At 45.4% G+C, this 18,934-nt stretch overlaps 2 protein-coding genes across 2 annotated transcripts in view; both read right to left on the reverse strand.

The window, feature by feature from the left end:
• On the reverse strand, positions 1-5,952 carry LOC112247351 (proliferation-associated protein 2G4). Its single transcript, XM_024416096.2, has 13 exons — positions 5,694-5,952; positions 4,496-4,624; positions 4,132-4,237; positions 3,849-3,918; positions 3,335-3,427; positions 3,012-3,075; positions 2,801-2,879; positions 2,541-2,619; positions 2,200-2,333; positions 1,827-1,921; positions 1,528-1,655; positions 1,036-1,089; positions 1-670 (listed from the first exon to the last, which is right to left on the reverse strand). The coding sequence occupies exons 1-13, from the start codon at positions 5,779-5,781 to the stop codon at positions 593-595; spliced, it is 1,197 nt and encodes a 398-aa protein (XP_024271864.1). The 5' UTR covers positions 5,782-5,952; the 3' UTR covers positions 1-592.
• A 1,395-nt stretch (positions 5,953-7,347) lies between these two features.
• The window catches only part of LOC112247353 (receptor tyrosine-protein kinase erbB-3-like), a 39,186-nt gene continuing 27,599 nt past the window's right edge, over positions 7,348-18,934 (reverse strand). The window contains exons 16-28 of the mRNA XM_042299633.1: positions 18,737-18,894; positions 18,511-18,564; positions 18,272-18,413; positions 17,904-18,122; positions 17,447-17,632; positions 13,156-13,308; positions 12,958-13,039; positions 12,139-12,285; positions 11,780-11,877; positions 11,521-11,691; positions 10,645-10,710; positions 9,982-10,285; positions 7,348-9,837 (exon numbers count right to left, since the gene is read on the reverse strand). Of these exons, the coding sequence (XP_042155567.1) occupies positions 8,663-9,837; positions 9,982-10,285; positions 10,645-10,710; positions 11,521-11,691; positions 11,780-11,877; positions 12,139-12,285; positions 12,958-13,039; positions 13,156-13,308; positions 17,447-17,632; positions 17,904-18,122; positions 18,272-18,413; positions 18,511-18,564; positions 18,737-18,894 (2,955 nt within the window). The 3' untranslated portion in view covers positions 7,348-8,662. The remainder of the gene's footprint in view (positions 9,838-9,981; positions 10,286-10,644; positions 10,711-11,520; positions 11,692-11,779; positions 11,878-12,138; positions 12,286-12,957; positions 13,040-13,155; positions 13,309-17,446; positions 17,633-17,903; positions 18,123-18,271; positions 18,414-18,510; positions 18,565-18,736; positions 18,895-18,934) is intronic.

Genomic DNA, 18,934 nt, shown 5'->3' on the forward strand with positions numbered 1-18,934 from the left:
GCTGTTTATAGTAAGTTTAATGATGGAGGGTTCAAGTTAATACACATTTACTTCCCAAATAGACAAACTTACATTAATTTAAAAGATACAACTGCATGGTTATGACCGAAAAGGTTTTCCTTCAGAAAAATCATTGGCAGTGCAATCGTATCACACCCTCAACTGTCCTGCTTTGCTTTCATAAATCATTTGATTATTCACTGCTGACTTTAATACAGTACCAAAGCTCAATGACTGGATGGTATAAACGTGTCTCCCAGAGTCTACTCAGGAAAATGCCCTTGTTCTACTCAATAGCCCTTCTGAGTCACTTAGTGGTTACTATCATGGGGAGAACCCTGCTGTCTCATGGACAGTGAGATTGAAATGGGATGTGACAGAATTTGAATTTAGCAGAGAGCAGCACCATCCCCAGTAGTCTGACATCAGTTAACATTTGGAGGTTTCCATCACAAGGCTGCACCGTGAGGCGGGCGTCTCAGGACAGGAGCGCATGATGGAAGGTCTTGACATCTGTTCTGTGGGTTGGTCAGTTGTCAAAAGTCTGTCAGTATTATTGGGAGACGAAGACTGGGTCAGGAGGTGGAAGGTCTTATTCTGCAGCTTTGGTCTCTTTGACCTCTGGCGCTGGCTGTCCTGGTGCTGTTTCAGTTTCCACAGTCTTTGAAGCCTTGTCACAAGGGGGGGGGGAGAAGGAGAAATTGAGGCAAAAAGTGTTTTTACAATCACATGAATGTGTAATTTATGTATTAAACAAGGAAGTCCCACTGAGGTGAGAAGACCTCTTCCCCAAGGGAAACCTGTAAATATTTACATTAAATAGTAGGGGATACCTAGTCAGTTGCACAACTGAATGCATTTAACCCAACCCCTCTGAATCAGACGTGCGGGGGGGGACACACTGCCTTAACATCCATCTCATAGGTGCACGGAGCAGTTGTTTGGGGTTAACGGCCTTGCTCAAAAGGCAGAACGGCAGATTTATCTACCTTGCAGGCTCGGGGATTCGAACCAGCAACCTTTTGGTTAGCCTACCTTCTTTTTCTTCTTCTTCTGCGTCTTGCGGCTCGCTGAGCTTTGGAGCAAGGCCTGAAAAAAGGTTGGTTTTTGAGAACACAAATCAACCATGTCAGCTTAGTACATAACAACATTGGCTTTTCCAATCACAGTAGATGATTTATCCTCCTCCCTCCAGTGTACAAGTAGGGAACTGGTATGTGTATATTTAAATGTAACCTTTATTTAACAAGGCAAGTCAGGGGTATACCAGTCATGCTGCAGTGGACGTGCAACTTTAGCCAAGCGTGAGGTGCTCCCATTATCTTCTATGAAACCGGAGAGCAAGCAGCACTATTTTTATGAATACGACACGCAGCACACACTCCCAAGAACACGTGATAGTGGTATGCGCTCTGCTCACATTGGCAAAAAGTTACAGGTCCAGTGTGGCAGATGGGAAAACCCCTGATTTCTAAAGCCCTAGTGTAGCACCACAGTAAGAGCAGTAGCCCATCTGTCTTGCTTTACCTTGAGATCTGCGTCCTCTACTTCGTGTTCAGACTTGTACAGCTCCTGCTCATACAGCCCTGTGGTGATGCGTAGGGGTCCGTTGGCCATCAGCAGAACAGTGAACTTGAACTGGGCCACAAACTCACCTAGACTCACAGAAAAAGAGCCATTAGGCTTATAACAACTTGGTTATGAATCAAGAAATATTTCATTTGCATGTCAAGCCACCTTCACATCCCTTACAGGATTATCTGACACAATTTGACAAAAAGTAGCATAAATGCATAGCCCCTGTCTGGTTAGATCTTCCAACTAACCTTCTTTCTCGTGCAGAACGTTGAAGGGCTGCAGGAGTTCATGTTTGGCACACTCTACCACACCCAGCCTGGCCTTGGCCTCATCCTCAAACGCCCTGAGAGACAGGAGAGATTGAGGGAGAGGGGAGAATATAAAAAAGGTAGAAGAGAGAAACAAAACATCATTAGCTATCTAATAGGCATTAAAACAGAGGAAACAAAAACTTAGTGTTCAGTCTATTGGATCAAATAGTCAATCGGGGGAAAATGATATGTGCCTTATTTAATTGATTTGAATACCCTCTTCTTTCCCCAACTGTCATTGAAGATGTTCTGGGTAAAAGTATAATATTAGTTGTAGGTAAAAGTCCGCTCCCTGCGGCAGACGTGTTACCTGAGAGTGAAAGGCATGGCATCGAAGCGTCTCTCCACCTCGCTGAAGAAACTCCTGGATGTCTTCATCTTCAGGCCGTACTGCTTGTCTGGGTCCCTCTTGTAAATGGTGGTCCTCTGGCCTGCATCCTTCGCCTGGAGTAGAAGACAGAGCAATGAACGGAAGGGGGTTTACAGCACATAAAGTGATGACAGGAGACAGAGTAATTCAATGCATAGAAAAAAACAATCATGTCCCCTCACCGTTTGGCTGTTTCTGAAAACTTAATACATTTTAGTACAACCCATCAATGGGTGTGAGCCTCACACGACTGGAATGTTGAGTGAGTGTTTGTCCCTCACCTTGCCTTCTCCAGTGCTGATGAGCACATCCACAGCATACACCTCGTGTACCTCAAACTCTGCCTTCTCGTGGTCCTTCCTACGCAACACCAGAGAGAGACAAGGCCATGAATAATTAAACAAAACTTTGTCCCCTAAGAGCAATTACTATTATCGCTACAGCGGTGCCTGACACACACGACAAAGACGAGAAACATCATATACGTCTTACAAGTAATACCAAAACAAGCCAGATGTCTTGGACTAATATTAAATGTCACCTCTGCAGATCCGTGGGGTTCTGAATGATGGTTTTCTCTCCGTCAATAACATGCTGCTTCAACTGATGGGACAGCATCCCTGAGGAGAGAGTGTAATATGACAAAAAGTCAAATTATGTGATTTGACAAGTAACCAGTACAAGACACAAGGGTTGAATGTATCGTGTATCAATGTGGCACCAACTAGATTAAATGGAAAGGAGGAACTCACCCTCTATGGCTGAGCATTTGAATGACTTGGCAATCTTGTTCCAGGCTTCTGTGACCTGTGAGTTCTGAATGAGAGAGAGACATTCAACCTAAATTGCTATAATTCCACTGATGGAAATACAGTCCCATTACAATACCAAATATATTTGTTAGTCAAACTTACTTTTTTACACTTGTCACTGCATCCCCAATAAGCCTGGTCCCCGCTCAGTTTGTGCTGTATAGCCAACTGCACCATGGGAGTTGGCTTTAGAGCACAACCAGATCTGGTACTAGGCTAGACCCCAACTGCCCACGCAGTAAAGCACTAGCTAACCACTTCACCTGGTTTCCAGGCTTGACCAGTCTGAGGGCAGCCTCAGCACACAGGTGGGCCGCTTTAATAACGTCAGCCTTACGTCCTGTCAACGGAGCATCCTGATGGAGCAAAAACAGAGGATGAGAAGGTGAGATAACATAGCAAATGATTATAGGAAAATATGAAAAACAGGCAACATTACGCACGGGTTGGGTTTTCCTGTACTAGCTGGCCGTCTACCTGACTCTTTGTGTGTAACATTACGTGATAGAAGGGTTTTCCTGTACTAGCTGGCTGTCTACCTGACTCTTTCTGTGCCTGACATTACATGATGGTTGGGTTTTCCTGTACTAGCTGGCTGTCTACCTGACTCTGTGTGCCTGACATAACGTGACGGTCGCACTATGCATGTAACGTTTGATGTGCTGTACATCCGTCAATGTATCTGTATGCTGGCATTCTGTATGACAGAACATAGCAACATATGCACTCGTGCTAATGATCCCGACGCGGTCACAGCAAACAACCAAGTGCTACTACCTTGGTCACTCCCACCACAAAGCTGTGAGCCAGGTTTGAGATGAAGCCATCGACGTGCACCCCCAGGTCACTGCACAGGCAAAAACAACAAGCAGCACATGAAGGATAGGCAGAGACTCAAGACCATCAGACTGGTCCATGCACTGACATGGGAAGGGTAGTCGCCCAACAGTTGAACAGGGACAGCCATGCAGGTCCCATACAGAGAAGGTAAAGATTCATTGAATAACAGTTTCCCATGAGACAGTCGGCCATAAAAGTTGCAGACATATGTTGTTCCTACATTTTGATGAGGTCCCCGTCCTTCAGTGTGATCTCAGGGTCACTCTTCAGGGGAGAGAAGTGGCACACGCAGTTGTTGACTGAGACGCTGGTTGGGAACGCAATGCCTGAGGGAGGCAATAAGTAGGCATTTATTTACACTAATAACCTAAGTAACTTTCTGCACAACAAAGAATATTAAGTTTTGATTCTCTGTTTTGAAGACGCAAGGAGAGGATATGAGTAAACGAGGAAAAGATGTGATTTACCCAAACTCAACTTTTCTGCAATTAAAAAAAAGTTAACTACAAAACTCTAAGAGCCACTTCACTCATGACTCATGTCAATGCAACTCATTGACTTAACCAATGAGATGAGGCCCATACCTTTCTTCAGATCCTTCTCCTTCCTGAAGACCTTTCCAGTTTCTGCCATGATGAAAGCATCTCCTGTCTCACAGAGGCTGACCACAGTCACCCCAGCCCTGGCAGCCTCCACCACAGCCTTCAGGGCCTCTGGAGTAGACAGGAAGAGACACAGGAGGAAAGAACAAGAGGTTGGGTAGGTATGCTTCGGGTATTAGGACCAGGGGAGGTGACTTCTCACGCAAACATTTGTACTAGTTTTAGGTCCCTTTGGTTCAGAGCGTCTGCTAAATGACTCAAATGTGGATCTGTTGGTCCAATAAACACATCTGTAGGGCAAAAATAATTGTAATCGAAGTTCATAAAGATCCCTTCCCAGGACCATTACGTGGGATCATCAAGATTTACATAAATTCCCATGAACATATACTCCAGCCAGGTCTTCAATTTTGATACAAAGAGTGTAAGTATAAGGTTTGCACACAGAATATATATAGTAGCTATATCTGGATGCATAGGGAGTATAGCATAGATGCTGGCTATAGCTGTGTGTGGTACTGCGTTGCAGGTCTGAGGCAATACACTGTCACTAAACTGACAGATGGCCCTTATGCCTATACAATGAGTGACCATCCATGGCTTCACTGAACACTTGCTACGGGTAACGGTTCGAGATCAGTGACATGCGTTACGTTAAGAGATGAGCGGTGCAAACGACCTGTTTGCCAATTTACTATTTAAAACATGAGTTAAAATGAATCGTTGGTATCTAACTAGTTAACTAAACGTAGAAAATAGTTAATTAAATGTAACGGGATCATAGCCAACTTATTCAGAAGGTAGTTTGCTAATCAGTTGTTTACTAGTGACAACTTTCCAGGCAGTGCATATAACCTTAGCTAGTGAGCTAGCTAACGTAGCATTTGGCTAGGTAGCAGTTGTCTATGCATGCACTTTTGTAGCTTAATTTTAGAATTAGTTAGCAAAAATATGCTAACTCATGCTACTATACATTACGAAACTGACGGAACTATTGCTTAAGACAACTACACAAGCCAAAAGTTAACCCCGAGGAGACGTTGTGATTAATGTATCGTTAGCTGCTAACACAGCACATGGCTGCATTGTGATAGCGGAGCTAGCGTTAGCACATTAGCCAGCAGACTGTCACGTCTAAACTCTTCAATAGTCTATTAAAAACATGTTAATATTCACTTACGGTTGGCAATCTCGGCCCCCATCTTGTACTTGGTAACGACCAAGTCATCCGAGATGGTCTGCTCTTGTGGCTCGTCGTCTCCAGACATTTTTTTCGGTGGCTCTTTCGCACTCAAAGTAACTTTTTTTCCCCGGGTGTCAGCTACAGACTCGACCACGCTGCAGTGCTATCTCCTCCTCCGCAGATCTTGCACAGGCCCAACTCGCTAGAGATCCCGCTTCCTACTAAACTGGTTACGTCACACGCAGTGAGTGCACGCTGAACGCCAAATTGAATTAGCGCGTCACCGCACTGATCCTTGGTTTTAAAGGGGAATGGAAACACTTTAGGAAGTAAATCTAAGCGAAGAGATGTATTCAATCCACTTATACTAAACATAATTTCCCCCCCCTGCCATTGACGCAACCATGCCAATTTACAGATAGCTGGCGTTCTAAATCCTAGTGTTTGCATTCCCCATTAATATCTATGGCACTGACCATAAACCTTTATCAGTAAATTAGATTTTGGCCTGGCATCATATTATCTGCATATCTACATAGCTATTATTACTAATCAAGAATAGTGTATGCATCTCTTGACTTGCTTGGGTCTCTCGCCCACACACACACACTTATCACCCCTATACATACCTACTTCTATCACTCCAGTATCCCTGCACATTGTAAACATGGTATTGGAACTGACCCTGTATATACAGTGCATTGAGAAATTCAGATCCCTTGACATTTTCTAAAATGGATTACATTGTTTCCCCCCTCAAGCTACACACAATACTCCATAATGACAACTCAAAAACATGTTTGTAGATAAAGAAAAAGTAAACACATTTACATAAGTATTCAGACCCTTTACTCAGTACGTCGGAGCTCCGTTGGCAGCGATTACAGCCGCAATTACAACCACCCTGGCCAAGGCCCCTCTCCCCCGATTGCTCAGTTTGGCAGATAGCTCTAGGAAGGTTCTTGGTGGTTCCAAACTTCTTCCATTTAAGAATGACAGATGCCACTGTGTTCTTGCAGTGGGGACCTTCAATGTTGTAGAAAATGTTTTGATACCTCGACACGATCCTGTCTCGGCACTCTACAGACAATTCCTTCAACCTCATGGCTTGATTTTGCTCCAACATGCACTGTCAACTGTGGGACCTTATATAGACAGGTGTTTGCCTTTCCAAATCATGTCCAATCAATTTAATTTACCACAGGTGGACTCCAATCAAGTTGTAGAAACATCAAGGATGATCAATGGAAACAGGATGCACCTGAGCTCAATTTCGAGTCTTCTAGCAAAAGGTCTGAATACTTATGTAAATAAAGTATTTCTGTTTTTTACATTTAATACATTTGCCAATTTTTTTTGTAGATTGATGAATTTTTTAAATTTAATCCATTTTAGAATAAGGCTGTAATTCAACAAAATGTTGGGTCTGAATACTTTCCAAATGCACTGTAGCTTACTAACTTCTCGTGTTCTTCATATTTATTTATTTTTCTTGTTCTACCTTGTTATTTTTAGTACTAAATTGATATTGATTACTGCATTGTTGGATTTAGAATGGGCAAGAAAGGCATTTCACTGTACTTGTGCATGCAACATTAAAACTTAAAACACATACACACACACACTTGTAATAACATAGTCAATACATGACTGAAATTCATCCATACAGTCATGTTCATCAATAATACTTCATTTCATAGAGGAAACTATAAGCTACAAATGTACATTACATGGCAGACCTCACACCCAGGGAACCTTGAGGTTCTATCTATGTAGGTCAACTCAGCTTCACCAGGAAGTGGAACAACTTGAAGTGCAAACACTGTGCAAATTTGATCCATTAGTATGTGTACATTGGCCTGCTATTTCTACTTTATGTATCTATGCTTTGTGTATCTTTGTACATTCTATATTCTTTGTGTATCTTTGTACATTCTATATTCTTTGTGTATTTTTGTACACTCTATATGCTTTGTGTATCTTTGTACACTATATGCTTTGTGTATCTTTGTACATTCTATATTCTTTGTGTATCTTTGTACACTCTATATGCTTTGTGTATCTTTGTACATTCTATATTCTTTGTGTATCTTTGTACACTCTATATGCTTTGTGTATCTTTGTACATTCTATATTCTTTGTGTATCTTTGTACACTCTATATGCTTTGTGTATCTTTGTACATTCTATATGCTTTGTGTATCTTTGTACATTCTATATGCTTTGTGTATCTTTGTACATTCTATATGCTTTGTGTATCTTTGTACACTCTATATGCTTTGTGTATCTTTGTACATTCTATATGCTTTGTGTATCTTTGTACATTCTATATGCTTTGTGTATCTTTGTACATTCTATATGCTTTGTGTATCTTTGTACATTCTATATGCTTTGTGTATCTTTGTACATTCTATATGCTTTGTGTATCTTTGTACACTCTATATGCTTTGTGTATCTTTGTACATTCTATATGCTTTGTGTATCTTTGTACATTCTATATGCTTTGTGTATCTTTGTACATTCTATATGCTTTGTGTATCTTTGTACATTCTATATGCTTTGTGTATCTTTGTACATTAAGATCTATGTGCATCTATTTCTCACTATTCTGTTTGTCTTTGACTTATTGATTCTTGCTCACAGCTTAGGCCATCCTTTGCTGTTGTTTAATATATAGCTGCCTATTTGGTTACATTTCTTAGACTGAGATGTCACTATAAACTGATAGATAACATTAATGCTACATAGGACATTTTGCAGATGTTTTTTTGGTCAATGATGTTTGGATGGATGATGTGTAAACCAACTGAGAATACATACACTACATTATAAACAACACATTCAACAGTACTAAAAGAGCGCTACATTACTGGTTGAGCTGCACCCCAGCCTGTTACATGATTCTATAAAACACCTCTGGCTGTGCTTGCTTGGTCACGGTTGTTGTTGTTTTCTCATTCCACATCATTATGTGCGCACAGCATCTGGCTTGAGGAACAGTCTGCTGTGCCAGTAGTCAGGGTTGTCAAACAATGTGTTGCTGCTTGGCTCTACCACTCCCACACCAGAGCATGCTTTGATGTACCCTCCCAACCCTAGCCCGGCACACCTGCTACCCGCGCCCCACTCCTCAGCCATGGTGGCCCTCCCCTTGCCTGGGACTGGGAGGTTCTGGTACTCTGCCTCCTGGTGGTCCCCTCGCTGGGAGCCCCCTCCAAAGGCATGCATCTCCTCATATACCTCCACCTGGCTGTCTTCCACTGCTGTGAAGCCATCTGGCCTGGGGTTGGGATTGGGGCAGAGGCTGGGTTTGGGCCTTGGCTTGGGGCTGAGGCTGGGTTTGGGCCTTGGCTTGGGGAGGAGGCTGGGCTTGGGGAGGAGTCCCGCCACTTTACTGCTCTCTCTGAGGAGTCTGGGCTGCTTGTTAGTGTACTGGTAAACTTCCTCCCCTTCCTCGTCTTCCTTTCCTTTCTCCTCCTCTACCTCCTGACTCTTTCCTTCTTCTTCTCTCTCTCGTTCTTCTGCCTCTGTCCTCCTCAAGTCAGCTGCTCGACTCTCACGCCACTCCCAGATCGGTCTTTCTGTGTCTGTGGTGTTTGTGGTGCTCCGGATATCCATGTATTCATACTCCACTACAGACGCTTTCTCTGGCCTCCCCTGAGTCACCCCTCCACTGTCAGACACAACAGATCCACTGTAAGGCCTGTCAACCAGCGGCTGCAGCATGTCTCCCTCTGCTACTCTAGCCACAGCACTATCAGAGGTCTCTGTTGAACCCTGGCTTCCCCCAGGAGTGGATGCAGTGCCTGACGATGACTCCTGTGAGGTCCCATGCACTGTGTTGTCACCCTCTAGTGGTGAGGGTGCTATATTGTAGGTTGGGGAGGGCAGAGTTGAGGACTGTTTCCTCCATACCACTGATGAAGGCCCTTCTATCTGTACAGAGGTGGCTCTGGGGGAGCGGGGCAAATGGGCTGGCTGTTTGCTCATCTGTTCATAGTCCGCGGTGGGGTCTGGGGCAGTTGCTAACGGTGACAGCACATTTTTGGAGCTCCTAGAGCCCCTGAGAGATGTTCCACTTGGGCTATAGTTTCTGGAGGCTGGGCGATAGTTTCTGGAGGCTGGGCGAGACAGCAGACAATCTGCCACATAAAGGAGGAAAGCGATATTAGAGAATATAACTAAGAATTGTATCACTCCATCAACACAGATGGAAAAAAATAAAACACTGATCACATTCATGTGGTGTGTTGCCTGCACATCCAGGGGTCACCTCTCCCTCTCACCTCTCTCTGGAGTGTTAGACACTCCAGGCAGCACGTATCCATAGTGATCTTCCTCCTCCTCATCCTCTTGCTCAGGCCTGTTGGAGTGTGACTCTGAGACTGCAGATTTGCTCCTATGCACCATGGTGATGGAGGTGTGGTGGGTACTACTGCTACTGTCCCTGCCAGCTCTGGGATGCTGCCTGCGCAAGCTGCCGCTCAGTGACACTCCCTCGGTCAGCTCAACATCCAGGCCACTCCCTCTTCCCTCTAACCCCTGTGACAGTGTCCTCGCTGAGTTCAGACGAGACTGCTGGGAGAACAACTGAAGGAAGGATACAGTGAAAAGACCTTTGAGTTTCAAGAATATGTTAGAAGTGGAAAATGGTCATTCATAGACCATCATCCCCATCTTCATCATCACGAAATGGAACCAGTGGAATCGGAATGAGACTTAAATTCGATACAACATATTTATGTGTCTGAGTTTCCTGAAACAGTTATTCCCTCTTGGCAATGTTTAGTCATAATAGTGACTTAAGTGAAGCCATTTGGCAAAGTGGAGTCTTAATACGTATTGCTCTCAGTTAAATGTCAGTGCCAGTTGTTTCTGGATATTCGCAGTGGGAAATGATGGCCCTGATATCAAGATCTCCTTATCTGTGATGTGTTGTGGTGTCTGACCTCTCCAGAGCTGGGGGTCATGGGAAGGTACTCTACTGATCCGGCCTGAACGGTGGCACTGGCACTCTGAGAGGTCAAAGAGAGAGAGAGACAGAGAGAGACAGAGAGAGAGAGGTTAAAGTTCACATGGACCTTTTTTAACTTGATATTTGAGTGTTTTTTACGTTTGATACCGGAGCTCCGAAGCATCCGTCAAAATCGCTAAGAAGGTTTTTTCGAAGCAGTGTGCCGATGCTCGTATCGCTTCATCAGAAGCACGTGATCAATGACGCGGAAGCTGCGTTTCGTCGAAGATTCGTACTTTTGTTAAAATGATTTGATTTTATTTAGTATAGTATAAGATTCTGTCTTAAGCATCCTAAATAATGCCATGAATTCAGTTTTAGATTTTTTTAAACTTGAAGGCAAAAAAGGGAAGCAAGTTGAGAACCTGATATTCAAACTGATTACAGGCTACTAAAGTTAACGACTTACCACTGCGCCACTGCCAGTGGAGAGAGAAAACGTCTGATATTCAAACTGATTACAGGCTACTAAAGTTAACGACTTACCACTGCGCCACTGCCAGTGGAGAGAGAAAACGTCTGATATTCAAACTGATTACAGGCTACTAAAGTTAACGACTTACCACTGCGCCACTGCCAGTGGAGAGAGAAAACGTCTGATAATCACACACGGCTATTTATTGTTAACCAGCAGATGTCAGTTAAGTGCATTGTGAACAGATAATGAAGCTCTGAGTAATGAACAGTTTTCCGGCACAATTTGGTGAAAGCACCGAAGCCTTCAGAAAGCCTTGTGTTCCCATCACTAGTAACTCAGTAGATGTGATTAGTGCAGAAATTCAAGTTATGTGTGCAGATGAATCAAATTTACCCTATATGAGCTCATCCTCAGGCGAGACATCCTGGATGGGGACAGGGTAAGGGGAGGGGTGGCCAAACCGTCCTCCAATCCCTCCTCATCCTGGTCCTCCAGGCCCGCCTCCAAATTGTCCAGCTCTGAGTCTTGTTGGTGGGATTCTTCTGGCCGCGCCTCTCCTCTGTCCTATAGGCAAAGTGTCAGTAATAAAGACTTCTGTCAATAGGACTTGAATAGACAGAAAATGAATAAGGTGCTGTAATCTTTTCCTTACCTTGATGACAAGGTAGCGAGGTGGGTCTCTTGCCATGCGAATAAAGTCATTGGCCAGTTCTTTGAAGGTCGGGCGAATATTCTCATCAATCATCCAGCCTGGTATTAGAAAACAATAAAATGATCAATGTCCAAAGGTTGCTGGGTGTGTAGTCACCCCACGGAAAAGAAAGAAAATTCCTTTCATTTCAATAGAAACCATTTAATTTCAACCATTAATATTCTGATGAGGATTGTTTGTGGTCATTTGTGGTCCAAATCATGGTAAAATTGTGCTAGTATTTTTCCTCTTATCCCATGGCAGTTCAGTAGTCTGTTGGATGTGCATAGTGTGTACATGACTTTTGAAAGGTCACTCACACTTAACCATGACCATGTACACGTCTATAGTACAGATGTGGGGCTGGGACAGGCGCTCTCCCTTCTCCAGTACACTGGGGACATCTTGGGGCTGCATGGATGCGTAGGGCTCTGCTCCGAATGACATCATCTCCCACACTGTCACTCCTGCAGAGGGGAGAGGTTATGTCATGATGACATAGATGTTTAACACAAACAGATGTAGGGACAGACGGACAGACGGGCTGACAGACGGACGGACGGACAGACAGACGGACAGACAGACGGGCTGACAGACGGACGGACGGACGGACAGACGGACGGACGGACGGACAGACAGGCGGACAGACAGACGGACAGGCGGACAGACAGGCGGACAGACAGACGGACAGACAGACGGACAGACAGACGGACAGACAGACGGGCTGACAGACAGGCGGACAGGCGGACAGACAGACGGACAGGCGGACAGACAGACGGACAGACAGACGGACAGACAGACGGGCTGACAGACGGACGGACAGACAGACAGGCGGACAGACAGACGGACGGACAGACGGACGGACAGACGGACAGGCGGACAGACAGACGGACAGACGGGCTGACAGACGGACGGACGGACAGGCGGACAGACAGACAGACAGACAGACAGACAGACAGACAGACAGACAGACAGACAGACAGACAGACAGACAGACAGACAGACAGACAGACGGGCTGACAGACGGACGGACAGACAGGCGGACAGACAGACAGACGGACAGATGGGCTGACAGACAGACGGACGGACAGACGGACAGGCGGACAGACAGACAGACACTGATGACCATGCTGTCTGACCATAACTCCAGACGTCACTCTGATGAGTGTATGTTCGGAACAGGATGCTTTCCAGGGCCATCCATTTTATGTTTATGGGAGTCTGGGAGAAACAGAAGCAGAAGCTCATTTTGTCTGTTTACTGTGGACAACAACTTGTGAAATACAATATCTTGATGAATCCAGGTGAATGGAGCGGTGAATGTGTGTCCTGAGTACCTTGTTACTGTAGACATATTTCTTGTCATCAGGATAGAGCAGGTCCGCCACACCGTAGTCAGAAATCTGGACGAAGTAATCATTCTTTAGCATCACGTTCCTCGCAGCCAGGTTCCTGTGCACCATACAGTGTTCCTCCAGATAATACATGCCCTGAAGACAGACACACAAGAGGTCACCCACAAAACAGTCATGATAATAACTGTGAAACCGTGAGACTCAATAAGAGTCTTAGAATCATGAAGGGTAAGAAAACCCTTTTTTAACCTTTTTGGATTTTGGTTCCAGGTAGAACCTTTTTACCAAAGGGTTTTTAGGGTGTTTTCACACTTTTTACCAAAGGGTTTTTAGGGTGTTTTCACACTTTTTACCAAAAGGGTTTTTAGGGTGTTTTCACACTTTTTACCAAAGGGTTTTTAGGGTGTTTTCACACTTTTTACCAAAGGGTTTTTAGGGTGTTTTCACACTTTTTACCAAAGGGTTTTTAGGGTGTTTTCACACTTTTTACCAAAGGGTTTTTAGGGTGTTTTCACACTTTTTCCCTTTCAGACATTTTTTTGTGAACATTGTGCAGTTCGCTTAATTGTTTGTGCAGTGTGAACACTCCAAAGGAACTCGGACCCCTCACAAGAGCCCCCAAAGCGAACTGATCTGAGACCATCTCGAGAGGTGGTCTGAGTTCGGTTCGCTTAAATTCCGCGGTCTGGTTCTCTTTTTTAGGACAATGTGAACGCAAAGCCCCCAGGTTCGCTTGTCATTATTCCCACACAAAACACTAGACTTCTGCAGCATTGTTTCCCCTGACATGACCCCTCACACTAGACTTCTGCAGCATTGTTTCCCCTGACATGACCCCTCACACTAGACTTCTACAGCATTGTTTCCCCTGACATGACCCCTCACACTAGACTTCTACAGCATTGTTTCCCCCTGACATAACCCCTCACACTAGACTTCTGCAGCATTGTTCCCCCCCCTGACATAACCCCTCACACTAGACTTCTGCAGCATTGTTCCCCTGACATAACCCCTCACACTAGACTTCTGCAGCATTGTTCCCCCTGACATAACCCCTCACACTAGACTTCTGCAGCATTGTTCCCCCTGACATGACCCCTCACACTAGACTTCTGCAGCATTGTTCCCCCTGACATGACCCCTCACACTAGACTTCTGCAGCATTGTTTCCCCTGACATAACCCCTCACACTAGACTTCTGCAGCATTGTTCCCCCTGACATGACCCCTCACACTAGACTTCTACAGCATTGTTCCCCCTGACATAACCCCTCACACTAGACTTCTGCAGCATTGTTCCCCCTGACATGACCCCTCACACTAGACTTCTGCAGCATTGTTCCCCCTGACATAACCCCTCACACTAGACTTCTGCAGCATTGTTCCCCCTGACATAACCCCTCACACTAGACTTCTGCAGCATTGTTCCCCTGACATGACCCCTCACACTAGACTTCTGCAGCATTGTTCCCCCTGACATGACCCCTCACACTAGACTTCTACAGCATTGTTCCCCTGACATAACCCCTCACACTAGACCTCTGCAGCATTGTTCCCCTGACCCCTCATAGACCCAGCATCACACTAGACTTCACACTGACAGCATTGTTCCCCTGACATGACCCCTCACACTAGACTTCTGCAGCATTGTTCCCCCTGACATAACCCCTCACACTAGACTTCTGCAGCATTGTTCCCCCTGACATAACCCCTCACACTAGACTTCTGCAGCATTGTTCCCCCCTGACATGACCCCTCACACTAGACTTCTGCAGCATTGTTCCCCTGACATGACCCCTCACACTAGACTTCTGCAGCATTGTTCCCCCTGACATGACCCCTCACACTAGACTTCTGCAGCATTGTTTCCCCTGACATGACCCCTCACACTAGACTTCTACAGCATTGTTCCCCCTGACATTACCCCTCACACTAGACTTCTACAGCATTGTTCCCCCTGACATAACCCCTCACACTAGACTTCTGCAGCATTGTTCCCCCTGACAGCATTGTTCCCCCTGAACCCCTCACACTAGACTTCTACAGCATTGTTCCCCTGACATAACCCCTCACACTAGACTTCTGCAGCATTGTTCCCCCTGACATAACCCCTCACACTAGACTTCTGCAGCATTGTTCCCCTGACATAACCCCTCACACTAGACTTCTGCATTGTTTCCCCTGACATGACCCCTCACACTAGACTTCTGCAGCATTGTTCCCCTGACATAACCCCTCACACTAGACTTCTGCAGCATTGTTCCCCCTGACATAACCCCTCACACTAGACTTCTGCAGCATTGTTCCCCTGACATAACCCCTCACACTAGACTTCTGCAGCATTGTTTCCCCTGACATAACCCCTCACACTAGACCCATTGTTCCCCTGACATAACCCCTCACACTAGACTTCTACAGCATTGTTCCCCTGACATAACCCCTCACACTAGACTTCTGCAGCATTGTTCCCCATAACCCCTCACACTAGACATGACCCCTCACACTAGACTTCTGCAGCATTGTTCCCCTGACATAACCCCTCACACTAGACTTCTGCAGCATTGTTCCCCTGACATAACCCCTCACACTAGACTTCTGCAGCATTGTTCCCCATAACCCCTGACATAACCCCTCACACTAGACTTCTGCAGCATTGTTCCCCTGACATGACCCCTCACACTAGACCCAGCATTGTTCCCCTCACACTAGACTTCTGCAGCATTGTTCCCCTGACATAACCCCTCACACTAGACTTCTACAGCATTGTTCCCCTGACATAACCCCTCACACTAGACTTCTGCAGCATTGTTCCCCCTGACATAACCCCTCACACTAGACTTCTGCAGCATTGTTCCCCCTGACATAACCCCTCACACTAGACTTCTGCATTGTTCCCCTGACATTGTTTCCCATGACCCCTCACACTAGACTTCTGCAGCATTGTTCCCCTGACATGACCCCTCACACTAGACTTCTGCAGCATTGTTCCCCTGACATGACCCCTCACACTAGACTTCTGCAGCATTGTTCCCATAACCCCTCACACTAGACTTCTGCAGCATTGTTCCCCCTGACATGACCCCTCACACTAGACTTCTGACAGCATTGTTTCCCCCCTGACATGACCCCTCACACTAGACTTCTGCAGCATTGTTTCCCCCTGACATTGTTCCCCTGACCCCTCACACTAGACTTCTGCAGCATTGTTTCCCCTCACACTGACATTACCCCTCACACTAGACTTCTACAGCATTGTTTCCCCTGACATGACCCCTCACACTAGACTTCTGCAGCATTGTTTCCCCTGACATAACCCCTCACACTAGACTTCTACAGCATTGTTCCCCCTGACATAACCCCTCACACTAGACTTCTGCAGCATTGTTCCCCTGACATGACCCCTCACACTAGACTTCTGCAGCATTGTTCCCCCTGACATAACCCTTCACACTAGACTTCTACAGCATTGTTTCCCCTGACATTACCCCTCACTTTGGTGCCACTAAAGAGAGAAGAGGATGTACAGATTTGCGGGATAATCTGAGTTTTTAGTTCAGATGATTTGTTTGCTAAATGTGATCTATAGGCTACAACACAGCAGTGTAATAAACTGTTTACTCTATTGTGGGGTTTGAATAGTGTGAGAAGACAACAACATATTTGGTGAGAATCACACCATAGGGTACAAAATCAATTCTAGCTCTGAAAGAAGCAGTAGCCTACATTGGGTTTACAATTTTCCAATATAGCATTATATTGTCTGCAGTTATTATTCTGTTATTTATTCTGTTAACAATAATATTTACATGTTAATAGTATCTTCTGATTACAATTGTCTCATCTTTTAACTAAATGCAATCTATTAGCTTCCAAAATGTAAGTACTGTAGGTACAGTATGTCTAGCTGTCCGATAACACGTTTTGATGGAATGGTCTGTCCTGTACATTGGAAAAACCCAGAGTGCATTGAGTGAATGTTGGAAAAAGATTTTGGTTCCTTTCTAAATATAGCAATGTGAATGCAAAGAGGACTGGAACCACAAAATAGGTGAAGTGAACAGGCAAAAGGGTTGAGTCCAAATTCAAAGGCAAGGGCAGTGTGAATACAAAGAGCTTTATTTTACCCCAGAGTTCACTTTAAGGAGGACTGAGATCATTTATCTTAAAGAGGACTATACTGTATGTGAAAACACCCTTAAAGGGTTCTGGGTTCTTTGAGGGGAAAACCACCTGGAACCAAAAATGGTTCTACCCTTTAGTGATCATGACCTCACCTTAGCTATCTGTACACACCAGTTGAGAAGCCTCTGTGGATCCAGGTTGTCCCTGTGGTGCCTGATGTGCTTCAGTAAGGACCCCTGAGTGCTGAGCTGGGTGACCAGCTGGAGACTGGCACCTGGACAGACACCTAAGAGCCTGACGATATACGGGTGGTCTAGACTGCCCATGGACAACATGTGCTGCAAAGGAGGACACAGAGAGAGAACAAGAGCGCAAGAGAGAGAAAGGGAGAGGGAATCAGACAGCATCTCCTACACACCACAAGACTGTGTTAGCTTAGTGAGCTAAAGCCCAGGCATTAGTTCATGGAGTTAGCACAAGTATTTATGTCTCATGCAAGGTTACTCTTCAATAAAACCCACCTCCATTACACAAACATATCTGGTGACTAGGAATCAGACGTTAGTATTGTTAATGAGTGTCGGTGTGTTATGAGTGTGTGGTTCTTACATCAGTGATCTCAGTGAAGGTCTGTCTGCCTGTGTGGTCCTGGATGGTCTTAATGGCTACAGGAATCTTCACAGAGTCTCCCTCAGGGATCCACAGGCCTTTGTGTACAGTACCAAACACTCCAGAGCCAAGGGCTTTGACCTTCTTTAGCTCTGGGGCCCTCAGGATCCGGGCATGAACGTTAGCCCCTTTCTCTCCTGGCCCCAGCGGCTCAAAACTCTTTAATAACACACACAGACCTGTTACATTTATACTGCGAGTTTGGAAAGATCTTTTGGATTTGTCCAATGTGTCCCACAACTCTGCAGACTTCCTTTCAGTTATGTTGTAGAGATATACCAGTATTCTATTGAATTTGACATCCTCACCTCCTCACTCTTCAGGTACCTTCTCATGGCTCTCTTCCTGCGGATTGCCCGGCCACGGTGGTACAGCATGCCCAACACAAACAATGCCAGGCAGACTATGAGGGCAGCTGGCACTCCCAAAGCTATTCCTGTGATCTGAGTGCTACAGGAGAAAAATATGTAAATGTCTGGTGTGTTTGTGTGTGTGTGTTTGAGTGGGGTGTGTGTGTATATAACCACCAGCAGGGAGAGACACTCACCTAGTGGACTGTCTAGTGTTGTCTATACAGTCACTCAACCCTGGACCAGAACACCTGCAACAAGATGCACAGTGTCACTCTAATGCACACACACACACACACACACACACACACACACACACACACACACACACACACACACACACACACACACACACACACACACACACACACACACACACACACACACACACACACACACACACACACACACACACACACTCACCCCTGTGTGCAGTTGACATGGCAGGGCTCACAGTAGCTGTCCTTGTTGGGGTATTTGTAGATGAACTGCCCGTTCTCTCCGTTCACCCCACTGGGGCAGAAGGGCACACAGTGAGGACCGTCTCTCAGACTGGAACACATCACACACTCATCAGACCCCTGAGAGAGGGAGAGAAATGGGGGAAGGGAGGGAGAGAGA

Source organism: Oncorhynchus tshawytscha, linkage group LG16 (genome assembly GCF_018296145.1).
Source record: "Oncorhynchus tshawytscha isolate Ot180627B linkage group LG16, Otsh_v2.0, whole genome shotgun sequence".
Taxonomy (NCBI): domain Eukaryota; kingdom Metazoa; phylum Chordata; class Actinopteri; order Salmoniformes; family Salmonidae; genus Oncorhynchus; species Oncorhynchus tshawytscha.